This window comes from Schistocerca piceifrons, chromosome 6, assembly GCF_021461385.2.
Source record: "Schistocerca piceifrons isolate TAMUIC-IGC-003096 chromosome 6, iqSchPice1.1, whole genome shotgun sequence".
Lineage (NCBI taxonomy): Eukaryota > Metazoa > Arthropoda > Insecta > Orthoptera > Acrididae > Schistocerca > Schistocerca piceifrons.
The window spans coordinates 335,601,023-335,628,959 of record NC_060143.1 but is presented as its reverse complement, the minus strand read 5'-3'; the positions used below and the strand labels follow the sequence as shown (position 1 = coordinate 335,628,959).

Sequence of the window (27,937 nt, the reverse complement as noted above, 5' to 3'; positions counted from 1 at the left end):
AAAAAATTTTTAACTACGGCAGGAACTAGCAGACGACTTCTGGAAAAGATGGACCAAGGAATATATTCTCGAACTTAGGAGCTTTCACGATTTAAAGGCACATAAGTAAGATACGTTGGTTTCCTATCTGGTGACCTGACATTGATTCAAGAGGACGGACGCCCACGACATGTCTGGAGGAAAGGTAAAACAGAAAGATATATAGAGGGAAGAGACAACAAAATAAGAACGACAATACTGCTTACGTCATAAGCAAAGCAGACAGCACGTCCAGTGCAGATGATCACCCACCCAACTAGAGGATGAGCAGGGTTGGACGATGGTGGAAACTGAGGTAGTCAAAGGTATTTATATCGCTGATTTAGTATCGCTGATCACCTGTTTTCAACTCTTTTGTTATTCTGGATGATTCAGCTACTTCTATGCAACCCGCAACGCCTTCAAATACCACAGGCTAGATTTTCGTGTCCTCTCGCTCGCTATGTGCAAACTGTTACTCCTAAATAAAAACATGAACAGAACCTTTTTGTAGGAAATTTAATGTAGTTAAATATTGTACTGGAGTATCTTTTCACTGAAGGCCGCGGGTGTCGAGTTATTCAAGAAGAACGCTTTTGAAGATCGCTTTTGTAGGTCTTTGAATAACTCGAAAACTACAGCATCTAGCGGAAAAGGATCCCAATACAAAATTTATCTACGGAAAATTTCGTACCACGAGGGCCTGTTATTTTTTCATAGGATTGTGCACAGCGAACGAGAGAATGTGAAAATCTGGTGCATGGTATTTGAAAGCGTTGTGGGTTGCCCGAAACCCAGCTGTATGGGCAGCTGAATAGTTCGGTATGTGACCTATGACTGATAAAGTGTTGTGTTAGACTGCAAATCGCTGCTTACCAATGCCATTCACAAACATGAAGGATAAAAACTGTAAGAGAAAACAGAGATTCGTATACATTCAATAAATTATTGAGGATGTTGGGTGTGTTTCTCTGAGATGAAGAGGTTCATCTACATCTACATCTACATTTATACTCCGCAAGCCATCCAACAGTGTGTGGCGGAGGGCACTTTACGTGTCACTGTCATTACCTCCCTTTCCTGTTCCAGTCGCGTATGGTTCGCGGGAAGACGACTGCCGGAAAGCCTTCGTGCGCGCTCGAATCTCTCTAATTTTACATTCGTGATCTCCTCGGGAGGTATAAGTAGGGTGAAGCAATATATTCGACACCTCATCCAGAAACGCACCCTCTCGAAACCTGGACAGCAAGCTACACCACGATGCAGAGCGCCTCTCTTGCAGAGTCTGCCACTTGAGTTTTCTAAACATCTCCGTAGCGCTATCACGCTTACCAAATAACGCTGTGACGAAACGCGCCGCTCTTGTTTGGATCTTCTCTATCTCCTCTGTCAACCCGACCTGGTACGGATTCCACACTGATGAGCAATACTCAAGTATAGGTCGAATGAGTGTTTTGTAAGCCACCTCCTTTGTTGATGGACTACATTTTCTAAGGACTCTCCCAATGAATCTCAACCCAGCACCCGCCTTACCAACAATTAATTTTATATGATCATTCCATTTCAAGTCGTTCCGTACGCATACTACCAGATATTTTACAGAAGTAACTGCTACCAGTGTTTGTTCCGCTATCATATAATCATACAATAAAGGATCCTTCTTGGCATGGGAGGGAAAGTTACGGTGGGAAGCATCAGAATGATGAAAGAAATTAAAACTTTTTGACTGTCCTTGTACGTTAAGGTAATCTAACACAGAATTTTGTAAATCGCCAAAAATTACAAGCGAATGACGCTTGTAGAACTCTCTGTGTGCGTAGTGTATCCCGGATTCCATGGCAGCAGCTCCTCCATCGAGGGCTTCGGTGGCGGCGGTAGAAGCAGCCAGCGACCTGGGCTACCTGCTGAAGCCGCTCCACTGGGTGGCCATCATGAGGCATCCGCGCAGCCCCGCTGGCTCCGCTCCCATCTTCCGACTGTCCACACTCGTCTTCGCGACCATTTGCTTCACCTTCTTCTGCTCTCAGATTGTAGTGATGTGCCGCGAGGGCACCGCTGACCTCGACGTCTTCACCCTGACGCTCAGTGTGGCAGACACCACCGCTATCTGGCTCGTTCGGCTGCTACACATCGCTGTGCGCGAGCGCGACTTCCAAAGGCTCGCTCTTCAGGTCAGTATCGGAACAAAGTATGGGCAAGACCAGTCATTCTAGCCGACCGTGGTGGCCGAGCGGTTCTAGGCTCTTCAGTCCCGAACCGCGTGACTGCTACGGTAGCAGGTTCGAATCCTGCCTCGGGCATGGATGTGTGTGATGTCCTTAGGTTAGTTAGGTTTAAGTAGTTCTAATTTCTAGGGGACTATGACCTAAGATGTTTAAGTCCCATAGTGCTCAGAGCCATTTGAACCATTTGAACCAGTCATTCTCAAAAACAGTGGGTACTGGACACGTGTTTGGGATAAGTATTTAGGATTTTCATGGTTTCCATATGTTGCTACATTGACTGAACAGAAAAAAACCAACATAATGGAGAGGAGAAAAAGTGGTCCTTCACAGGTTGACAGTATATCTAACGTTATTTCTGCGATAAAAAATCAAGCAACTTTAGAAAGAACTTGGTAGCAAAATGTTCAAATGTGTGTGAAATCTTATGGGACTTAACTGCTAAGGTCCTCAGTCCCTAAGCTTATACACTACTAAATTATCCTAAGGACACACACACACCCATGCCAGAGGGAGGACTCGAACCTCCGCCGGGACCAGCCGCGCAGTCCACGACTGCAGCGCCCCAGACCGCTCGGCTAATCCCGCGCGGCGAACTTGGTAGCATGAGCCCATTTATCAGTATTACGCTGCATCCCCTCTGGCCTGGATGCATGCTCTTTTCGGTTGGGAAGAGTGCCATAAAGATGTTGTACTCTCTCCTGAGACAAGTTCGCCCACAACTGCTGCTACTTGTCGTTCATATCCTAGATATTGGCACAGAGACATCTAAGCTGACCCCACACATTTTCTATCGGGAACTGTTCCGTGTATCTACCTGGTGGCAGTATCACCTCAACAACACACAAACAATTCACAGAGTCACGTGTCAAGTGCGGACAAGCATTTTCATGCTTGACAATGGCACCACGATACTCTTGCATGAGAGATAAGACATAGTACACCTACAGACTGGCAAAGCATCTTGCAGTATTATTAGCGCCAAAACTGGGTCATTCTGAAAACCATGTTGTAAACTCGCAGACATTTCTTGAAACGCTCAAGAAAATGATAATAGGTCGATACGACGTAATGGTTTGTCTGAGCATGGTGTCACTTTTTGCGGGAAAACCACTAGAAGAGACGCTGGATCCAACAGTTTCCTGAGGCATGCAATAAATAACAAGTGCAGAGAAGCTAAGACGAAATGGCTGGATGAAGAATGTGAAGAAGTCCAAAACGAAATGATAGTTGGAAGGACGACTAAGCATACAGGAAAGTCAAAACAACCCTCGGTGAAATTAAAAGCAAGGGTGGTAACATTAAGATTGCAACCGCAGTTCCATTGTTAAATGCAGAGGAGCGAGTGGATAGGTGGAAAGAGTAAATTGAAGGGTTTTATAAAGGGGAAGATTTGTCTGATGTGATAGAATAAGAAACAGGAGTCGATTTAGAAGAGATGGGGGATCCAGTATTAGAATTTAAGAGAGGTTTGGACGACTTAAGATCAAATAAGGCAGAATTTCTAAAATCATTTGGGGATGTGGGAACAAAACGGTTATTCACGTTGGTGTGTAGAATGTATGAGTCTGGCAATATAATCTCTGACTTTCGGAAAAAATATCGTCCACAGAATTCCGAAGACTACAAGAGCTGCTAGGTGCGAGAATTAATCCCCAATCAACTTAACAGCTCAAGCACCAAAGTCACATACAAAAATAATATACAAAAGAATGAAAAAGAAAATTGAAGATGTGTTAGATGACTAAAAATTTGACTTAAGGATAGGTAAAGGCACGATGGAGGCAATTCTGACGTTATTTCTTGGCGTTCCCCAAGGTAGTGTTATAGGCGCTTTGCTGTTCCTTATCTATATAAGCGATTTTGGAGACAATCTGAGCAGCCATCTCCGGTTGTTTGCAGATGACGCCGTCGTTTATCGACTAATAAAGTCATCAGAAGACCAAAACAAACTGCAAAACGATTTAGAAAAGATATCTGAAAGGTGCAAAAAGTGGCAGTTGACCCTAAATAACGAAAAGTGTGAGGTATTCCACATGAGTGCTAAAAGGAACTCAAACTTCGGTTACACTATAACTCAGTCTAATCTCAAAGCCGTAAATTCAACTACATACATAGGTTTTACAATAACGAACAACTTAAATTGGAAGGAACACATATAAAATGTGGGGAAGGCTAACCAAAGGCTGCGTTTTATTGGCAGGACACTTAGAAAATGTAACAGACCTTCTAAGGAGACTGCCCACACTGCGCTTGTCCGTCCGCTTTTAGGATACTGCTGCGCGGTGTGGGATCTTTACCAGGTAGAACTGACGGAGTACATCGAAAAAGTTCAAAGAAAGGTAGCACGTTTTGTATTATAGCGAAATATGGGAGAGAGTGTCACAGAAATGATACAGGATTTGGGCTGGAAATCATTAACAGAAAGGGGTTTATCGTTGCGGCGGAATCTTCTCACGAAATTCCAGTCACCAACTTTCTCCTCCGAATGCAAAAATATTTTGTTAACGCCGACCTACATAGGGCGGAACGATCACCACGATAAAATAAGGGAAATCAGAGCTCGTACGGAAAGATATAGGTGTTCATTCTTTCCACGTGCTATACGAGATTGGAATAATAGAGAATTGTGAAAGTGGTTCGATGAACCCTCTGACAGGCACTTAAATGTGATTCGCAGAGTATCCATGTAGATGTAGACAAAGGTGTAGAAAGCATCTTGCAGTATTATTAGCGCCAAAACTGGGTCATTGTGAACATCATGTGGTAAACTCGCGGACATTTGTTGAAACGCTCAAGAAAATGATAATAGGTAGATACGACGTAATGGTTAGTCTGGACATGGTGTTACTTTTTGCGAGAGAACCACTAGAAGAGACGGTGGATCTTTTGGACCAACAGTTTCCCGCAAGATGTTTTGCCAGCAGTAGAAAAAGGTATAGCGAGAGTAGGTTTCGTTATAAATAGGAAGGTAGGGCAGAGAGGATCTTAATGTGAACAATTCAGTGATAGGGTTATTCTTATCATAATCGACAGCAAACCAACACCGACAACGATAGTTCAAGTATGCATGCCGACGTCACAAGCTGAAAATGAAGAGATAGAGAAAATATATGAGGATATTGAAAGAGTAATACAATACGCAAAGGGAGATAAAAATCTAATAGTCATGGGGGACTGGAATGCAGTTTTGGGGGAAGGAACGGAAGAAAAGTTTATAGGAGAATACGCTTGGGCCAGGGAATGAGAGAGGAGAAAGACTAATTGAGTTCCGTAGTAAATTCAGCCACTAATAGCGAATACTCAGTTCAAGAATCACGAGAGTAGAAGGTATACTTGGAAAAAGTCGGATCATAAGCGGGAAGATTTCAGTTAGATTACATCATGGTCTCTGAAACCAGATTCTGGATTGTAAGGCGTACCCAGGAGCAGATATAGGCTCAGATAACAATATAGTAGTGATGAAGAGTAGGCTAAAGTTTAAGACATTAGTCAGAAAGAATCAATACGCAAAGAAGTGGGATACGGAAGTACTAAAGAATGACGAGATACGCTTGAAGTTCTCGAAGGCTGCAGATACAGCAATAAAGAATTGTCCAGCAGGCAGTTCTGTTGAAGGAGAATGGACATATAAAAAAAGCAGTAACAGAAGCTGTAAAGAAAAACATAGGTACAAAGAAGGTAATTGCAAAGAAACCATGGGCAACAGAAGAAAAACTTCAGTTGATCCATGAAAAAAAGAAGAACGAAAATGTTCAGGGAAATTCAGGAATACAGAAATACAGGTCGCTGAGGGATGAAATAAATAGGAAGTGCAGGGAAGCTAAGACAAAACGGCTGGATCAAAAATGTGAAGAAATCCGGAATGAAATGATAATTGGAAGGACGACTAAGCATACAGGAAAGTCATATCAACCCTCGGTGAAATTAAAAGCAAGGGTGGCAACATTAAGAGTGCAACCGCAATTCCATTGTTAAATGCAGAGGATAGAGTGGATAGGTGGAAAGGGTATGTTGCGTAAAAGTAGGTGTGTACCCACGCAAACACAGTTAGAAATCGGAAACTAACGGAGTCTGAACTCAAGTTTCTTTTTTATTTCATCACATATAACAGGTTGTCAAGTAAGAGAATACATAAAAGCAAATCAACAACAAAGAGTAAAAACGTAGGTATAATTGCGAACTGTGGAGAATAATCTCTGTGGTTGGCGCGAATTTTACGCGTCGGCTGCGATCGACGTGTGCGGTAGTCGCCACAAGTACATCGAAGGGCTTTATGAAGGGGAAGATTTGTCTGATGTGATAGAAGAAGAAACAGGATTTAGAAGAGATAGGGGATCCGGTATTAAAATTTAAGAGTGATTTGGTCGACTTAAGATCAAATAAGGCAGAAGGGATAGATAACATTCCATCAGAATTTCTAAAATCATTGGGGGATGTGGCAACAAAACGGTTATTCACGTTGGTGTGTAGAATGCATGAGTCTGGCTATATACAGTCTGAATTTTGGAAAAATATCGTCCACAGAATTCCGAAGACTACAAGAGCTGACTGGTGCGAGAATTAACCCCCAATCAACTTAACAGCTAAAGCATCAAAGTCACATACAAAAATAATAACAGAAGAATGGAAAAGAAAACTGAATATGTGTTAAATGACGAACAGTTTGGCTTTAGGAAAGGTAAAGGCACTAGGGAGGCAATACTGACGTTGCTGCTGGTAATGGAAACAAAACTAAAGAAAAATCAACACACGTTCATAGGATTTGTTGACCTACAAAAAGCGTTCGACATTGTAAAATGGTGCATGATGTTCGAAATTCTGAGGAAAATAGAGGTAAGCTATAGGGAGAGACGGGTAATGTACAATATGTACAAGAACCAAGAGGGAATAATAAGAGTGGACGACCAAGAACGAAATGCTCGGATTAAAAAGGATGTAAGACAGGGATGTAGTCTTTCGCCCCTAATGTTTAACATCGAAGAAGCAATGAAGGAAATAAAATAAAGCTTCAGGAGTGGAATTAAAATTCAAGGTGAATGGGTATCAATGATACGATTCGCTGACGACATTGCTATCCCTAGTGAAAATGAAGAAGAATTACATGATTTGATGAATGGAATGGACAGTCTAATGAGTACAGAAAATGGACTGAGAGTAAATCTAACAAGGGAACCTCCCAATCGCACCCCCCTCAGATTTAGTTATAAGTTGGCACAGTGGATAGGCCTTGAAAAACTGAACACAGATCAATCGAGAAAACAGGAAGAAGTTGCGTAGAACTATGAAAAAAATAAGCAAAATATACAAACTGAGTAGTCCATGGGCAACATAGGTAACATCAAGGATAGTCTGGGTACAGGAGCGCCGTGGTCCTGTGGTTAGCATGAGCAGCTGCGAAAGAAGAGGTCCTAGGTTCAAGTCCTCCCTCCAGTAAAAATTTTTAATTTTTATTTTCAGACAATTATCTGAGTTGAGGCACTCACACATAATTTCGCTCTCCAAAATTCCAGGACATGTTCAGATTTGCTTGGACATATGCAGGATTTGACGGTCTACACACGGAAAAATTTGAAAACGTTAAAAACATATGTTTTGACAGAGCACAGAGAAAACTGTGCGACTGTGAAACTGTTGCATTCATTTGTTGCAGTTTGTGTGACAAACTCTTATGATTTCACCACTTTTTTGGGAGTGATTATCACATCCACAAGAAAACCTAAATCGGGCAAGGTAGAAGAATCTTTTTACCCATTTGCCAAGTGTGCAAGTTAGGTGGGTCGACAACATATTCCTGTCATGTGACGCACATGCAGTCACCAGTGTCGTGTAGAATATATCAGACGTGTTTTCCTGGATCAAATATTTTCGGTTCCCATTGGAAAGGCACGTCCTTTCGTCTACTAATCGCACGGTTTTGCGGTGCGGTCGCAAAACACAGACACTAAACTTATTACAGTGAACAGAGACGTCAATGAACGAACGGACAGATCATAACTTTGCAAAAATAAAGTAAGTACACTTTTCGCTCGAGGGTAGACTTGAACCAAGGACCTCTCGTTTCGTAGCTGCTCACGCTAACCACAGGACCACGGCGCTACTGAATCCAGAACACCCTTGATGTTGCCTATGTTGCCCATGGACTAGTCAGTTTGTATATTTTGCTTATTTTTTCATAGTTCCACACAACTTCTTCCTGTTTTCTCGACTGATCTGCGTTCAGTTTTTTAAGGCCTATCTACTGTGCCAAATTATAACTAAATCTGAGGGGGGTGCGATGGGGAGGTTCCCTTGTAAGAAAGACGAAAGTACGAGAAGTATCAGAAATGAAAAGAGTGAAAAACTTAACATCAGGATTGATGGTCACGAAGTAAATGAAGTTAAAGAATTCTGCTACCTAGCCAGCAGAATAACCAATGACACGACGGAGCAAAGAGGAGAGAGAGGTCTACTAGTATCAAACACAGTTCTTGATTTGAGGAAGAAATTTCTGCGTTGTATGTTTGGAGCACAGCACTGTATGGCAGTGAAACATGGACTGTGAGAAAACCGGAAGAGAAGAGAATCGAGGCATTTGAGATGTGGTGCTACAGACGGATGTTGAAAATTAGGTGGACTGATAGGGTAAGGGATGCAGAGGTTCTGCGCAGAATCGGAGAGGAAAGGAATATGTGGAAAAAACTGAAAACTAGAGGGGACAGGATGATAGCACATCTGTTAAGACATCAGGGACTGGCTTCCATGGTGCTAGTGGGAGCTGTAGAAGGTAAAAACTGTAGAGGAAAACAGAGATTGGAATACATCCAGCAGATACTTGAGGACGTAGATCACAAGTGCTACTCTGAAATGAAGCCGTTGGCACAGGAGAGAAAGTCGTGGTGGGCCGCATCAAACCAGTCAGAAGACTGATGACTCAAAAAAAAGAAAAGGTGGGCGAGCTGATTGCACAAACAATGGGGCTAAGAGGAATGTGATACTATTTTCAAAAGAATCTGGTTCCATTCTTCCTATAAAATATTGTCCACTTCAGGTAACGGTGAGACCGGTAGATAACGATCGCGCACTCTTCTCTCCAAAGTAGACTCCAAAGGTCCAATAATACTGAGATGTGGGACTGTGGTGGCATGGGGACATGCAGCAACTCACCTTGTGCACACAAAACCAGTCCTGGATGAACCGAACTGTATGAAGAGGGGCGCTATAGTCTTGGAACACAGTATCACCATTCGCGAACAAACACTGTAGCACACGGTGGACTTAACCAACCAATAAAATCACACAACTCTTGCAGTAATGCGACCTTGCAGATTAACCGTGCTACTCACAGAATACAACGATATGGTTGCCCAGAACATCACCGAACTCTCGCCATTTTTCACTCTTGGACTGCAAACTCTGACAGAAGTTGGAAACAGTCTGGAATAAAACTCATCCGACAAAATTACTTTCTTCCATTTCTCTATAGTGCAGGTTTCATGGTTTGGGCACCACGTTTTCATGTTACGGGCATTTTCCTTATTGCTGTGTGTTTCTGGAATTCCAATTCGCCATGCAATCCCTTCTTAATGGAACACTCTTCGTGTTGCTTTGGTGCTGACAGCGTTAGCAAGTGCGACATTCAGTTCTACAGTCGTTTTTCCAGCTGTCATTCTCTTATTTTTCGTCACCATCCTCTTCAATGACCGCCTGTCAAGATCTCTCGATACACACCCTTCATCCGCCCAGCGACTTAGCGGATGACGTTTTTCCGCTTGCTCTGTATGTGGTACAAATCTTTGATACAATGTCTCTTGAGACCCCAAACGCATCGGCTACCTTGATTACGAAATTACTCACCATACGAACACCAACAATTTGCCCACGTTTGAATTCATTAAACTCAGACACAGTGTATTCACAATTACACAACACATTGTTCCGGTCATGACTGACACTTGCAACGTATTGAGGACATTGGAAAGGTGATGTTCGAGGTCAAATACAACAGAGCAACCTGCAGGCTTGGATATCATCTGTATTTATGTCGAAACACACATTTCTCGTTGTATTTCTATATTTTTGTCCAGTTCCTGTATTTCCAGTATCTTACCTACTTGGTAAATAGATATATGCAACATTTATTTTCAGAATGGTTCAAATGGCTCTGAGCACTATGGGACTTAACATCTGAGGTCATCAGTCCCCTAGACTTAGACTACTGAAACCTAACGAACCTAAGGACATCGCACACATCCATGCTCGAGGCAGGAGTGGAACCTGTGACCGTAGCAGCAGCGCGGTTCCGGATTGAAGCGCCTAGAACCGTTCGGCCACAACGGCCGGCCAACATTTATTGCGATACTTCTCTGCTTATAGTAAAGTAATGTATACACTCTGTTTTTTACTTTGTTTTTAGACAGAACACTATAAACTTTGATCAAAAATAGTGGGTACAAGGGAAAGAAGTGTTCAAATAACATGAAAAATTAAACGGTAAGTATGGAATATCAAAACGGCCGCTCTGTCTGTAGCGACGAATATGTCAGCAATAGTTACTGCATATACTTCACACCACTACCAGGTGGCCGTCCGGAGCCCGTTCTTCTTGCAAGCGTATATTCCCGTCACCACCGCTGCCAGCAGTTCAAATGGTTCACATGTCTCTGAGCACTATGGGACTCAACATCTTAGGTCATAAGTCCCCTAGAACTTAAAACTACTTAAACCTAAATAACCTAAGGACATCACACACATCCATGCCCGAGGCAGGATTCGAACCTGCGACCGTAGCAGTCCCGCGGTTCCAGACTGCAGCGCCAGAACCGGTAGACTACCGCGGCCGGCGCTGCCAGCAGTCATGGCTTCATTCCTGCCAAGTATTTCTGCAATATCGCAGAAGGAACATCAGGCTTCCCGCAGTACACGACCTAATTCAAACTCAGTGAGTTGTTGATAATTGCGTCTTTGTCGCCTTAAAGGCATTCTTACCTAACATTAGCTCAACAAGTCCAATCTCAAAGGTAACTAACGTTCACGACTGTTACATCGTGTATTTAAAACAAGTTTCATTTTCATAGCGCCACACGTATGCGACTAGCACGAAATTTGAATAGACATTATCTTTCAGATACAGAAACACGCCTACTAACCTTCGCTTACATCGCATATCGCCTTGGTTCTGCGAATTTATTTTGCATCATTGTATATCGGAAGTGGGCACCAACTTTATCTGAGTGAACTGAAAAGGTATGTAAATAATTCGAAGACAGTTGCATTCTTTGGAAACTAACACTTTACATCAATGAAGATATATTTTTATTTCACTAATGAAGAAACTTATTTTTATTCAACAACATCAATGAACATCATTTCATTATACAACAAGAAGTACGACGTCACTTTTGTGATGTGCCTTTTAGCGTGTTTAGTTTTGCTGTGGGTTGATTGTAATTAGGCTGATAACTGGTGAACTTAGTTCGCTGAAGTTTATTTAAATGTCCATCATTTAGTTCACATCCTTCACTTAAGAGTTGAGTACAGTGATTCACACAAATAAATGTATCAAAAAACTGAGGTCAGTCTCGTGACATATTATTTTGTTACTGAGTGTTTTTCTTCTGGAGACCTCTTTCAAAATTCAGTAGCTGAACAACATCTTCCTTTCAGTCGTTTTCGTCCCTCGTCCTGCCGAGGTTCCAATAATTCCAAGACTACAATTGCTGAATCCTTCATAACTAAAACGAGTCAGGCATCCCCACATCAACAGTAAACGGATTCTCCAGGACTGCAAATAAAGGATTTGAAGTGACAATGTATTTTGGTATCTGAGCTGATGTAGTTAATAATTTGTAGAACTACTTGAGTATGAGAATAATGAAAATATTTAAATGCTGAATGATGTTTGTGAAAAATAAAGTGGACAGGTGTGAAATCATATTGTGCATGTCGGCATTTGAAAGCCTCACATGAACATTTTTGTTACCTGGTATAGACGGTACACAGTCGGCAGCAATACTGGCTATATACCCGTTTGGCAAAAAAGAAAAAGATTTATTACAGTACAATCCACGTATTATTTAACATTACAATCGGGAAAAATATCATGTAGTACAGTCAGGTATAGATACTCTTACACCAGGTCATTGGATACATACAGCTCGTAACAAGCAAGGATTTGGGTCTAAAATAAAAACAAATTGTGCAATAATCTTCTTTATAAACTCACTACCTGTTTGAGGAACTGAATATAATTGGGGAGAAACCAAATTTATGCCTCAACATGGCTAAAAGAAGAGATCGGTTGATAGGTCACATCTTGAAGCACTAACAAACCCGTCGATTTAGTAATGGAAGGAAGTGACGAGGGTAAAAATTCTGGAGGGAGATGAAGGTCTGAATACAGTAAGCTGTTGATGTAAGATGCTGTAGCTACGTAGACATGGAGAGGCTATAGCATAGACTAGCTTGGGGAGTTTCGTCAAATCATTCTTCCTGTACTACAACACTGTGTACGGTTTCGTCACTTTCGCAATATTAAAATTGGAAGCCAATAGGAAAGTGGAACTATTATTATTAATATATTGATGGCATACCAGATTACTGGGCTTGAAATGTGATAGTATCTCCTGACACAAAAGGTACATGTGTACATCGCGTCTGTCTTCTGAAGCGGAATGCTCTCCCCACTCAGCATTAGTTTATCCTGTTATTCGTATTTGTGCTTCTCAGACGATTTCCAAGTATTACGACAGCAGCAATAATTACACTTTTACTTAACAAATGTTATTGCATGACAAACAACAAGTATATTACTGTGAGAGTGACTGATTAACTGACTGCTAACAGCTGTGTACAGCTTTATCAAGATGAGAAGTACGGACATAGTATTGCTAAGTGGAGAAGCGTGGCATTAGACTGAGGCAAGAGCCCTATTTTACTGAGGCAGGAGCCGCATTCGACTGAGGCTCCTGAGCTACCTTGTGGTCATTTTTGTGAACCCTGGTCTCTAGCCCATTCCTGTTGTGTTTCAAAAACCTGTCATCAGTTTTGGCTAAAAATCCTTACAGTAATTAGTGTAGAGAAGCTGTTCCGGGCAGTGATTGACGCCGAACGTTGGCGCCGGCAGGTGGGCCAGGACTTCGCAGAGTTCCTGAGTGCGGACGACGTCCCTGTGTTGCTGGCGCGGGGCCGCACCGTGCGCCGCTTCACGCTGACCTACATCTCGCTCGGAGTGGCCTTCTCAGCTTGCTGGCTGGTCTCCCCCGTCAGCCCCGACGGCCTACCCTTCATCCTGGCCCTGCCCTACGACGTGTCGACGACCTTGGGCTACGCTGTCACTTGGGTCTACTGCACGGTGGACACCGTACACGTCGTAGTGATGACCATGGTGTTCGACTCCTTCAACATCAGCCTCATCGCTCAGCTACGTATGCAACTTTCGCTGCTCAACAGGAAAATTGTCAGTCTCGGCAAAGAGAACTCCTCACGACCCTTGGACTCACTACAAAGTACTGACTACCGGGACCTTTATTACCGACTAGAGAAGTGCGTCCTACACCATCAAGCAATAATCAGGTAAGTCTATAAGAAAGTTGCATGCATGTTTTGATCGTTTATTCGTGTGTGTACTGGCTGATTCAAAATTCCTATCACAGGCTTTTAGGGCCTGTAGAAGGGATTTAGGAGGTGAAGTTTTCATAAGGAAGCCATGTCAGGATGTACCGTATGGATGTAAAATCAGTTTGAGAACCGGATCACTTTCAAATCTTCCGATTCACGGTAAGCACGGAGTAGAGGCACTGAGCTCTGATCTGTGTGTTGGTGGAGTACGTGGCAAGAGCTATGTTTCGAATGCTTGTCCTTGACTTCTCTTGACAAAGTACGTCCTCTTCAAAGTCGAGAGTGTAGCATGTTCGTGGAGGACCACAACCAACACTCCTAGTATCGAGAGTATCAGTATCTAGTCGGACGAAGGTGTTATGTGGAGTACTAACTACAACTGCCACCGACGACGGAGCCCTTTTCTCAGCTTGTGGGCATACCGTGAAGTGCAAGATTTGAAACTAATCCCATCTTCAAACTTATTTTATATCCAAAACGTGCAGTTCCCGACATGGGTTCCTTATCAAAACTTCAGCTAGAGTCCCCTCTACAACCCCTAGAAGCCTGTAATAGGAATTTTGAATCACTCTCTATAAGAGAAAAGACCAGATGTATTGAACATCTGTCTATAGTAACAAATAATCAGTGTTAAATCTCGATGAAGTGTGCCTTTTTCACATATTATTACGACATACTCGTACTTTTCTTTCGGTTGTAAGCTCATTACAAAGAAAATATGCAATCAAGGATATAAAGAAAAAATTTTTGCATTATTGAAAAACCAAAGCATACTTGACATTAAGCATGATGATCAATAACTAGCCACGAGTATCAGGGAGTCGTATGTGACGGCAGACGGAAAAAGAATATCAGTTTCTGTCTAGAAATGTGTGTTGAATGCACAGTGGTTCATTTATTTCAGAACATTGCGCTATATATCACAATAGCATTACTTTTGCAACTTCAGATGTTCAAAGAGGCAACCTTGCTTCTCCACAAGGAACGTCACCCAACGGCGCTATAGAGAATCGAACATAATGTGGCTGACGCCTGTCTCTGGACAATAAACGCTGGGTGTAACGCTACAGGCCAGTAAGCAGTGTCGTGACAGGCAGCGGTGCGGCGTTAGGCGCCATCGAACGTCATGTCAGGTGACAGGTTCATTGCGTGGTCTGCTTGCGGTTCACTGTTTGCTGCCAGAAGGTTGGCCAAGCTGCCGAAGCTGGGCCCCATAACTTCGAAGCTCAATATCTTGTCGAGTGACGTTTCTGGACAGGTGTTTCTATCCTCAATTTCTCACCCAATACACACTCACTCTACAACATTGTTATGTTAAATCCTCTGTGTGTGTGTGTGTGTGTGTGTGTGTGTGTGTGTGTGTGTGTGGGTGGGTGGGTGGGTGGGTGGGTGGGTGGGTTTGTGTGTGTGTGTGTGTGTGTGTGTGTGTGTGTGTGGCTGTGGCTGTGGCAGTGTGTGTGTGTGTGTGTGTGTGTGTGTGTGTGTGTGTGTGTGTGTGTGACTCTAGTGAGGAATTTGTATGCATTACCGAGCCAAAGATGACGTATTCTTTTATGCTTGGAAGTTACACGACGTTCATATTAAGAGAGTGATAGGGTCTTTTGCTTTCAAAATTTGTATCTTGATTTTTATGTAATATTTACATAGAAAATGTATCTTACTAACGTTTTGACAAATTACGAGTAGTATAGGAGAATGTTAACAAACACTGCTGAATCGCTTTGAGATAATACAACTAGCAAGGAGATGAGTGAAAATAATATACATGCGACAGTGGAAGGTACTAAGACACCAATTTCAGATAATTCGTCCGCAGCTCGTGGTCGTCCGGTAGCGTTCTCGCTTCCCGTGCCCGGGTTTCCGGGTTCGATTCCCAGCGGGGGTCAGGGATTTTCTCTGCCTCGTGATGACTTGGTGTTGTGTGATGTCCTTAGGTTAGTTGGGTTTAAGTAGTTGTAAGTTGTAGGGGACTGATGACCATAGATGTTAAGTCCCATAGTGCTCAGAGCCTTTTTTTTTCAGATAATTCGTCCTTAGGCAGCAGGGAAATAGTGATAGAATATTTTGTTTTAGCCAGCTTAAAAGCAGAAGTCGACCCAACGAAGAAAGTAATGTGGTCTGTAGTGGACAATGAGGTGTTTGTCTCTTGTTGCGGGTTGACTAAAAGTGATCGATATACTGCGAGATACGAAGTCCTTACTGGATCCCATGTAATAACTTCCCTTCTTTTCCGAAATTCCCGGTCGCCATCTTGTTTTCTCTTGATGATGTGGTCCCACTATGCAATGCCACGCATTTAACCGCTGACTTCATTTCCGATTGCACAGGGGCGATGGCTATAAGAGAACTTCCACATTTAAATAACTCAGTGCGAAATCACAAAAACTATCTCCATAATTCTTCTATATTCAAATAAGTTATCAACTTACAACAACTGATAATTAACAAAGCTTTTCAGACAACATGTTCGTACGTGATGCTTCATCAAAACCATAAGTTGGTACTTAAACGACATATCCAGGCATGGAGTTTATACAACAACATTGATTTTTCTTATGTGCTTGACCATTGTCGCCAGGCCCCTTTCTTCTTTGGAGTCCACCGCTACCCCAAAGTACGACTGCAAAGTGCAAGCGACCCCTCACTGGCCAGTCCAAATTACGCATCCGCCAACGCCTTCTGCACTGTTTCCCCGCATCTTTCTTTCTCGTATCCGCAAATAAGTTCCAACGTTTGTTGGCACAATAGATGCTCTGTACTCTACTACTAATTAAAGTCACGTTTTTCACAAGCACATATTCCATCGGCCTAGTGAAAGAAAGTGAGACGCGTTGCTACGTTTTATAGAAAAATGTACGACTACAACAGATAGGTTAGAGCAGAAGAAAGAAATTGGAATATATCCTACGAACAACTTGGAGCTATTGCTGTTGCCCTAAGACAAACAGGTTAGCACAGGAGAAGAACTCGCGGAGAACATCATCGGACCAGTCAATACGGACTCGTAAATTACAGACCAATGTCCTTAAAGTTGATACGATGCAGAATTCTTGAGCGCGTTCTGCGTTTGACTATAATAAATTTGCTTGCGAGAGAAAAGCTTCTATCTACAATTAACACCTATTTAGAAAACAACCCTCGTGTATAAGTAAGCTTACCCTTTCCTCGCACGATAATTTGCGAAATATGGATGAAGGCAACAGAAAATTCCAAATTCATGGATTTCCGGAGAGCGTTTGATAATTTCAACACTGCAGAGCGTTCACGAAGGTCCGAGCACACGAAATAGGCTCTCAGATATATGAATTACTTTTATTGTAATAGAAACCACTACGTGGTCCTGAAGAGCGGGTGTTCATCGCAGGCAAGGGTATCATTAGCATTCTCCGAGGGAAGTGTGTTCTCTACACACATAAACGATCTGACAGATAGGGGGAACAGAAATCTGCGACTGTGAAACTCTCCCTTTGTATGTAAAGAATGACAGTGCTGGAGAAACTCTTACGTTATTTGATTTACAAACAGCTGAGCAAAACTGAACGTACTCAGACAGTTCTCTCTTTACTTATTCTCATCATCACTAAACTGACACACAATATTTTTAGGGCAACGCAACCTGACTTTCAATAGTCCCTAAAAAAGAATGACCTTGACTAACAATAACCTACACCTTTCATGAATCACTTACCTCACAAAAATCTTCGTTACTCGAACTACTGCAATACAGTGAGCGCCAATACTGTCAGCTAAGTAAAAGGTTCTAACTACTGAAGGTACTAACTACTGATAGGCATAGTTAGCAAATGAAAGATTTTGATAGAGAACAAACAATATATTTACCTTAATAGTGTTCAAAAGTCATTATATATATATATATATATATATATCACGACATCAAGTCTTACAAATTTTCTTTTTCTGACGGACACACGTCCAGATCGTCTGCTAATAGTAACCTCTCAAAACTCTAGCATCTCTCTCCCCACATCCACCACTGCTGGCGGCTCACCTCCAACTGCCCAACGCTACGCGCTGTTCACATCCAACTGCTCAACACTGCACTAGCGAATAATCCAACAATGAGTCCAACCAGCCACAGACTGCATACAGCGAAGTCAGCGATTTTCATACAGAGCACTACGAGGCGTTACCAACATAAAAACATAAACAGCCTACTTACAACTGTTTGCTGATAAAGCTGTAGTTTACGAGAAAGTATGTCTTTCGGTGACTGTACGAGGGTACAGGATGACGTGGATAGAATTTCCGCTTCTTGTGATAAGTGGTAGCTTGCTCTATAAGTAGAAAATGTAAGTTAAAGCAAATGAGTAGTTAAAACCTGTTATCTTCAAATTCAGTATTAGTTTTGAGCTGCCTGACACAGGTTTTTTTTGTGGATTTCACCTTTCAACCAAAATTTAAAGGGGCTCGGTCTGGAGAAATTGGTACCGAAAAAGTGATCATTTTTCTGGTGATCCATCTTCCGGCAAAAAGTAAACGCAAGAGACATGTTGATCGTTCTGATTACGAGTAGTGTTGCCCATGTAAAAGCCCTCCAAAACGACCACAGAAGAGCTACAATCGGTGTTGTCAAGGGAATCCGAAAGTCTAATGAAGTCGGAAGAGGGGTTTACGAAAATCATCTTTCGACAGAATCATTTGCCTTTGCTTTACAACTTCTGCGAGTATTTCTTAGCATAAATTCTAAGGGGTATACCGGGTGATCAAAAAGTCAGGATAAATTTGAAAACTGAATAAATCACGGAATAATGTAGATAGAGAGGTACAAATTGACACACATGCTTGGAATGACATGGGGATTTATTAGAACCAAAAAATTACAAAAGTTCAAAAATGTCCGACAGATGCCGCTACATCTGATCAGAATAGCAATAATTAGCATAACAAAGTAAGACAAAGAAAAGAAATGCTCAATATGTCCACCATCATTCCTCAGCAATAGCTGTAGTCGCGGAATAATGTTGTGAACAGCTCTGTAAAGCATGTCCGGAGTTATGGTGAGGCATTAGCGTCGGATGTTGTCTTTCAGCATCCCTAGAGATGTCGGTCGATCACGATACACTTGCGACTTCAGGTAACCCGAAAGCCAATAATCTCACGGACTGAGGTCTGGGGACCTGGGAGGCCAGGCATGACGAAAGTGGCGTCTGAGCACACGATCATCACCGAACGACGCCATCTGTAGGACATTGTGTGAACTTTGTTTTTCTTTCTAATTAAACCCCATGTCATTCCAAGCATGTGTGTCAATTTTTACCTCTCTATCTACATTATTCCGTGGTTTATTAATTTTTCAAATTTGTATTGACTTTTTGATCACCCGGTATATGTTTACAACCAATAAAAGGTAGACACATGTTGTACGGAATATTTGAATTCGTCTCACTCCCTAAACTATTTGCTATTCCTCATGAAACATCTTACATATCTAGGAGTTGTTTTGCGAGGAAAATTTAGTGTGCGAATTTGTAGTTCTTGCAAAGCACGCTGTTTCTTCTACCTGATGATGTACCACCGATAGCTTGACACGTTATTTAATGAGAAATGATGAATCGGTATCTCTCTTGCGCATTATCGTCTGCCAATATCGTAAAATGATCCCTAAAAGGCAGTTAGGATAATGTGATCTTGCTGTATCGTCAGCCTGATCAGCTTACTTAAATTACCTTCGCTTTTACTTCCAACTTCAGAGCCTCTGTCGAACCACACTTGTACCACTTCATACAGTCTTCGATTCTTGAGCTAATTTTTATATCGACCGAGCTGAGTGTTGCTATGAATGAATTTTGTCGCCTTGTACGTTCTTATTTTGGTTCTGACCATGACAGTTGATACCAACTCATCCTATTAGTGTTGATTACCGATCTAAGTGCATCGATAAACTTATATTTCACCTACGCGTATACGTTCTATTAACGTACGAAAATATGACCTCACGGTGTCACACAATTCTGCTCAACTACATTGCAAAAAAAAAAAAAAAAAAATAGTCTGGAATCATCACCAAATGTGGGAAACTGGTGAGCATAGTCGGCAGTGATTATATTTCCCTCTGTCCGCAGAAGATTAAAACTATCGACGCTGGAGTGCTCCATTCCATTCTCAAAATTTCTCCCTTAATCCTTGGAACGTTGTTCGCTCTGTTTGTAAGGTTATAAATTATGTAATGGGCTCACTTAGCTAACACCAACTGAATCACGTGTATCTGATATTCCTAAGTGGTTCCCTTCACTTAAAGCTATGCCTAGAAATCTTTGAGAAACTGATTCAGGTGATTAGTTCGGTACCCTATACACCAAGCACATAAGTAAATGTTAATAAAATCTGCCACAACTGTATTTCAATTGCATTTATTACGCGAAAACTCATTTCGTTTTAACTGAATAACTTCAGGTGACCTGCTGTTAAAAACGAGACAGATCAGGCTACAATATTGCTAAAACATGCACATAATACACTGAAGAGGCAAAACAACTGGTACACTTGCCTAATATCGAGAGGGCCCCCTCGAGCATGCAGAAGGCCGCGACACGACGTGGCATGGACTCGACCAATGTCTGAAGTACTGCTGGAGGGAATTGACACCACGAATCCTGCAGGGCTGTCCATAAATTTGTAAGAGTATGGAGATTTCTGAACAGCACGTTGCAGGACATCCCAGATATGCTCAATAATGTTCATTCTGTGAAGTTTGGTGGCTATCGGAAGTGTTTAAACTCAGAAGAGTGTTCCTGGAGCCACTGTGTAGCAATTGTGAACGTGTGTGTTGTCGCATTGTCCTGCTGGAATTTCCCAAGTCCGTCGAAATGCACAATGGACATGAATGAATGCAGGTGATCAGACAGGATACTTACGTACGTGTCACCTGTCCGAGTCGTATCTAGACGTATCTGGGGTCCCATATCACTCAAACTGCACACGCTCCACACCATTACAGAACCTCCACCAGCTTAAACAGCCCCTGTTGACATGCAGGGTCCATGTATTCATAAGGTTGTCTCTGTACCCATAAACGTCCATACGCTCGATACAATTTGAGACGAGACTCGTCCGACTAGGCAACATGTTTCCAGTTATCAACTGTCCAGTGTCGGTGCGGCCGGGTTCAGACGAGGCTTAAAGCTTTGTGTCGTGCCGTCATCAAGGGTACACGAGTGGGCCCTCGGCTCCGAAAGCCAATATCGATCATGTTGCGTTAAATGGTCCGCAGGCTGACACTTGTTGATGGCCCAGAACTGAAATCTGCAGCAATTTGCGGAAGGGTTCCACTTCTGTCTCATTGAACGATTCTCTTCAGTCGTCGTTGGTCCCGTTCTTGCAGGATCTTTTTCCGGCAGCAGCGGTGTCGGAGATATGATGTTTTACCGGATTCCTGATATACACGGTACACTCGCGAAATGGTCGTACGGGAAAGTCCCCCCCCCCCCCCCCACTTCATCGCTACCTCGGAGATCCTGTGTCCCATCGTTCGTGCGGCAACTATAACATCACGTTCAAACCCACTCGAGTCTTGACAACTAGACATTGTAACAGCTGGAACCGACCTAACAACTCGTCTTATATAGGCGTTGCCGACTTCAGCGCCGTATTCTGGCTGTTTACATATTTCTGTATTTGAACACGCATGCCTATATCAGTTCCTTTGGCGCTTCAGTGTATATGACATGTAACTCAATCGAAAATTCACCAACAGCCTTTGTAACTAATTCTCACACAATGGCAGAAATGCCTAAGGGCCATAGACAACGCTAAAAGGCAGATTCTGGACACGACCAGCACACTGAATCACTTCGCCTACTGCCTGGCACAAGGACAACCAACAGCACGTCCAGGGAAAATAACAACGTGCTGCGTCATACTGTAATCTGCAAGTCATCTAAAGATGTTCATTTAGAATGAAACCGGTTACGGTACAGTAAATGAACCCGAAATACAACTTTGGTGGTTTTTATTAACATGTCCATTATTCATTTGTGAAAGTACAAAATGATCAAGATTATTAAGTTCAGATATTCTGGACTTTTCAGAGATGACTCGGAATAACTCAGTTACAATTATCCAACACAACGAACTAAGCCTGACAGTTAAAGGGGAACGAGAACAGAAACAAAGTTGTCGATAACCGTTCTCTATTCTTTCCCAGTGATGGAGCAGAACTCTCTGAAACTCACAACTGACTATAGTAAGATCCACAAACGATGGCGTTTCCCGCATGTCGATGGAATGAACCGTGATCTATTTTCAAGAATATTCTTAAGAATTTATTTTATTTACTAGCGATTCATCAAGAACATTAACACATTTCATCACACTATATAAGCATGGAAGTATTTGCCAGGGAGTAACTGATGAAATCATAACCAAATTCCTTTCAACAAATGGGAATTTTATTCACTTTAATAATACCTAAAAGCATTTTTTAAAGGAAACATATTTAAAATTATAATCAGAAAGCACCCTCTAAATATCAAAGTCACAATTTATTCAGAGGCAGAAAGAAACAAGTTTTGACTGTATGAGCTTTCGGGCAGAGAACCTTGGTGCTCACTTTTGACACGGCCGTAGTTACGACCGCTAACAACAGCCTCTGAAAGACTACACTGGTGCAAATCTGCAGCACACTAGATTACTTTAAACTAAGAGTTTTAACAATTTACTCAAGCACACAAACTATGCACCCCCCCCCCCCCCCCCTGTAGGATGGATGGGAATGGTACAAAACACTAACAATTAAAATATTAACATTGCCACCGAAGGTGCAACTTGATTTTAACTTCTAAGAAAAGTCTTATGGTGGAAGGGTGGCAACTTTATATACTAAAATGATCATTTAAATAAAAGCCCATGAAATGCAATCTTATATGAAATTCTACAAGGTTGGCCAAACAATAGTTAACATGCTCTACAGTACACATGTACCGCCTCTCAAGATCATAGGCAATAATATCAAAGTTTCCAAAGCTCAAAACATTTTTTCAGGTATTAGGCCGTTACACTCCAAGCAATAAATTCGTTAACACACCAAATCCGACAAACATGACAGAGGTAGCTACTAACGTACGGTAGATTGATAGGGAGATTACCGAACAACCCGAACTGCAGGTTGCTCTAACCCGCCCCTACTCCACAAGGGAAAAACGGACCACCCAATTTATAAACAGCCACCTTCCCGTGGGTGGGCAAACGGAGAAGAATGGTGGGACGACCCCAAAGCAAAACGGTTGGTGACCTCACCAAGAAAACAAGTAGAATTTAACAAGAGTAAATAAAACAACATATCACCAATCACTTAACTTCTATTAAACTGCGATTTCTCGAGAAGATCTGGAGCAGCACCCCCAAATCGCTCTCCCGAATCTCCGCTGCCAGCCGCTTCAACGGACGCAGGAAGGCGCGCCGATCTCCCGTCTCACGGCGTCGCAGCTCGCACCGGCCAGTCTGATGTCATGGATTGACTCCTGTTGCTCTCGTGTCGACCGCGAAGCCACTACCCCTCGCTATACGCCGCGACCCACTGGACTCACCGACCTCTCCTGGCGCTGCTGCCATGGCTGTCGGAAAGGAACCAATAACTTCCGACGAAATTTGGACCGGATTGAGCAAGGCATCTTTTAAGTCCGCAAGCAGCTCAGGAACAGTGCCTTGTTTGTTTATGTTTCGAATACGCAACTCATATAAGAGTTGACATCTGCGCAACAGGCCTAATCCTGGACATTATCTGGCTGCCATGACAACCTGAAACATGCAGCTAATCATTAACTTGGCCAAAGCAAAATATTACAAAATTATAAAATAAGTACAACTACAATTCCATCAGTTACTCAGAGAGTAGCAGCAAGAACGCTAACTACGCTCTGCTACCAGCAATGGCATTGTTGACGATTCCAAGCGACAGTTGCGGTACACACGTGCGCGTGCTTTCCGCGTGAAGAAAGATCGTATCCTGCAAATTATGTCTCTCGATAGCTTATGCAGAATTTATCACTTACCACCACCATCAGCAACGGCAACTCACAAAAAACGAAATATAAATTCACTAAACAACTATCTACGATCACTTCTAATGTCGCATTAGCAACAGCATTCAGAGCAGAGCGCTCAGAACACTGCTGAACTCTCATTGGCTGTCGGATAATGCGTGACGTAGGTGCGCAGAACGAGCCTAAACTCGACCTCCATTGTTCTTGACTCCAACTGTAGCATTCCTGGTTATTGTACTTTAGAGAAACCTATAGAAGATAATACATACTTTTGTGTTTGGCTGCAAAACAGAATTCTGAGCTAATCCTTTGAAAAAATATGGTATCAGCTGTCCATAGCTCGCGTCTCTTATATATCAATGAGATCACCTTTCTGAACAGAGCTATATTCCTTTGTTGGCCTCCACATTACCAATACATCGCGAGGAGCATGGTAGGAAACGTGCGTACACTAAGTGCCACAGACAGTCTCCCTAGATGAAATGTAGACTTGTAGAAGACGCCTCGCAGTCCTTCTGCCAGAAGCAGGTGGAATATCTTTACAGATAATGAGCCAATTAGGTTCTGAGAAAGCATGTATGACTTCATCTGTAATGATCTTCCCAGCACAAAATTCTTGTGTCTCCATAAAAAATGTAAAACATTTTGTGCTTGGATTAATTTGTATTTTGATAGTCTCTATCACAGAGCGGGTATCTCTTGGAACCATTAAACAGTCGCAGATACAGTCACCGCAGAAACAACCAGTGAGCACCTGTGACAGTCAGATTTGATTCATGCCTGTTAACTGTATGTAAGTCGAAAAATAATATTTGGCTTATTAACACTACATTTTTTTTAATTTGTCTCTCATTTTCCCACGCTACAAGACTACTCGGTTGACATCTTACAGCGTGTGTCTTGGCTGCCGTGCGTTGACAGGAACGCAGACTTGCTGGAGAGGTGCCTAAGCGGAATGTTGCTGGGGCAGAGCATCTCCATCGGCTCCGTCGCCTGCTTCCAGATGTTCCAGGTCGCCCTGGTGAGTGACTGCATTCAGACACTTCTGTGACTGTAAGTTTCGGCACTTACGCAGCAAATCACTGTTTTCTGGCATCTACAAATATAATAAAAAATGAGAGCAGTTCTTAATTACTGTTTTAAAAGGAGTATACAATTATGTAAAAATCGCTTTCAAAACGTTTGGTGTAAAGGCATGTCCACAGCATGTAATGAGACCATCCCAGACACTGAAAATATGCATTTAAAAACTTAGACATCCAAATAACTCTTACAAGACCATAAGACAGTTTAAAGGGAATAAAAACCACTCAAAAACTTTTTGCACCATTTAAAAGTAGATCGTCACCACTGTTTCTGAGACAGAGGCTTCCCACCCCCCGCCCATTCTCCCTACCTCTGCCCCTTCCCCACCTCCACACCTTCCCTCATACACAGGACAATTATTTCACTCTCCCAGTCCTTGGGCACTCCTAGTGCAGACAAAGGAGCTCCTTTTCCATCCACGATCCCCCTGGACAATTCTGTCACCGACAAAAATTTGCCACAGACCCCTACATCTACATCTACATGGATACTCTGCAAATCACGTTTAATTGCCTGGCAGAGGGTTCATCAAACGACCTTCACAATGCTCTATTATTCCAATCTCGTTGTGCTAGCATGTGCAGATGGTGTGAGCATCACTAGATGCTCATGCTCTGCATGAGCCATGAGACTTTCCCTGCTTCACCAATCCACAAGCCCTATACTGGCATCGGGCTGCCACTCTGTGGTATGTACGGGTCTTCTTCCTCTCCAGCATGACTAGAAGCAGTCGCTATAGATGTGCCCTGCATGATGTCTGGGGAGTAGAAGAGGTGTCACACATAGCTGCATCTTGAAAATGTTTTCGCTACAGACAATATGACTCCAATTCGCAGCACCATCCAAGGCCAATGCCTCAAATGACAAGCCAGTTTTCATTACATACAGACACTGTTCTGATGCCCAAGACTCAATGCTAATGGGAAGAGCCATGCCGCTAAGCTTCACAAAGCAAAACGGCAAACCAGCATCTCAAAGGCACTCAGTCGCAGCCTGACTGTTAGACGACCCACTCGCCAATGATAGCTATGAGCTGTCCAACTGTGTGTCGACACCAACGACCACATGGTCGGCTCTACCTGCCTGTAATGATGGAGTGTGGATTGACAAATAGTGCTCAGAGTAAGCAGGTAGAGGCTTCTCCTTGGAATTGACATAACTCGACCACAGACGTCACTGCAAGACCCACTCTGAGACTGTCTGAGTAGATGGGACAGTATGATGTATGTGGACCTTAAGGCTATCGCTACCTGATCCACTGGAAGTCCAGGATCCATAGGGTACTTCAGGGCTTCATAGCTTTAGTCTTCATACAATTCCAGTTGCTTGTGCTTGTAGTAAATGAACAAAGTGGTGCCAGTAGGTTTTTCGTTATTGTGTTTTCTTATTTTTTCTCTAAAAGTGAAGGTTTTAGGCTATTCAGACTACAAGGCAGAAATAAAATTTCTGAATATACAGCGGAAGCAAAGTTCACTCAGGATATAGGCGAAAAGTGTTTCGTCAGATTTAGATCAACTCACAATGGTCACATACCAAACTTAAGTCACATTGGGCTGATTCAAACAGAAAAGGAAGTTAAAGCTGCAGTATTACTTAAAAAAAAAAGTGCAGTATTTCTTACCAAAAAAAAACCCTCGAAATTCAGTTTTCTAATTCATGGCAGTGAGAGTACAACGTGAGAGTATAACGTATATCTGACACCCGATATCAAGAAGTTGTCAAAGTTCAGAAATCTGTGTTTTAAAGAAATTGTAATAAAATTGGTACATAATGTTAAGGCAGCGGCTCAGTTTACGTTTGATACACTTTTGGGCTGTACATAGGTGTATTCAAAATGTTTTATAACTAGAGACAGACATCTCAGATACAGTGACAGAGTTAGCATTAAACAGTATTATGTGTATTGTATAATTGTTTACATGAGAGAAATCATCAGCAATTTTTAGAAACATTTAAAACATTTATCACAGAATGTTTTTCATCTTATCTGTAAGAATCCAAGCTCTATGAAGAAACTTGATTCAGCATCATCATAGAAGTTAGGGAAAATGCTGCACTAAGTGGTACAGTGTGAATGCTGAAGTGGTCTCAAAACAATCAGCAATATCACTAGTAGGGCATTGAGCCATGTAATAAACGAGAACCGATCACAAAATAAACGAAAAGTATCGATGTACTGAGAGTGATTTATAGATGATGCAAGGAGGTTAAAACATAGAAATGGCAGTGGGAGCAAGAAGATCAATGTGGTTTTATGTAAGAACCTAAGATATGCATTGCTTTGTAGTGAGTTTCATAAATGCTCCGTAGTGCATCGACAATGGACGAAATAAATGAACACAATGCCTAATATTGTATAATACACAATGAAGTTGAGTAAAAGGAAACAGTATAATCGCCAGAGCGGGCGCGGACGGAATAGGGAACGTCCAGAGTGGCAGGGGAGCGCCACTCACGGGCGCGGACCTAGAAGGCAACACCAGGAGGCCACGACCGCAGTTAAAGACTGGACAGCACAGAACGCAGACTAATATGAAGTATCGCAAGGCTGCCGTATCTGGCACCAAGCAATGAAGTATATGAGACAACCAGAATGGAACCACTACAAACCAGATTAGCCAAAATGAGAGCCAAATAATCATATCCTAAATAAAAGACCGGACATGGAGGGCCTAATCACAGTCAACCACAGAACAAAAAGGAAACCCAAATTCAAATACACAACACCCACCCACACAATCGCCCACAACACAGCTAAGACGCACCCCGATTTCGCCCCAATCCTAGCACCACTAACAGCAAACACCACCATCCCCCCACACCTAGACGAAAGGACTCAAGCATAAAACACAAACACCACTAAACACACAAGAACATGGCCCACAAAGAACCACCAAAATACACCTAACCCAACTCCCTCTACTCCCCCTCCCTCACTCTGTACACTAAATAAGAAATACAAAACAAATGCATATGTATAGTAGAATAAGCAGTTACCCATATTATAAGATA

General features: G+C 42.4%; 1 protein-coding gene across 1 annotated transcript in view; it reads left to right on the top strand.

Moving 5' to 3' along the window:
• The first annotated feature begins 1,853 nt into the window (after window positions 1-1,853).
• The window catches only part of LOC124803301 (odorant receptor Or2-like), a 46,200-nt gene continuing 20,116 nt past the window's right edge, over window positions 1,854-27,937 (top strand). The window contains exons 1-3 of the mRNA XM_047264484.1: window positions 1,854-2,189; window positions 13,345-13,793; window positions 24,761-24,860. Of these exons, the coding sequence (XP_047120440.1) occupies window positions 1,854-2,189; window positions 13,345-13,793; window positions 24,761-24,860 (885 nt within the window). The remainder of the gene's footprint in view (window positions 2,190-13,344; window positions 13,794-24,760; window positions 24,861-27,937) is intronic.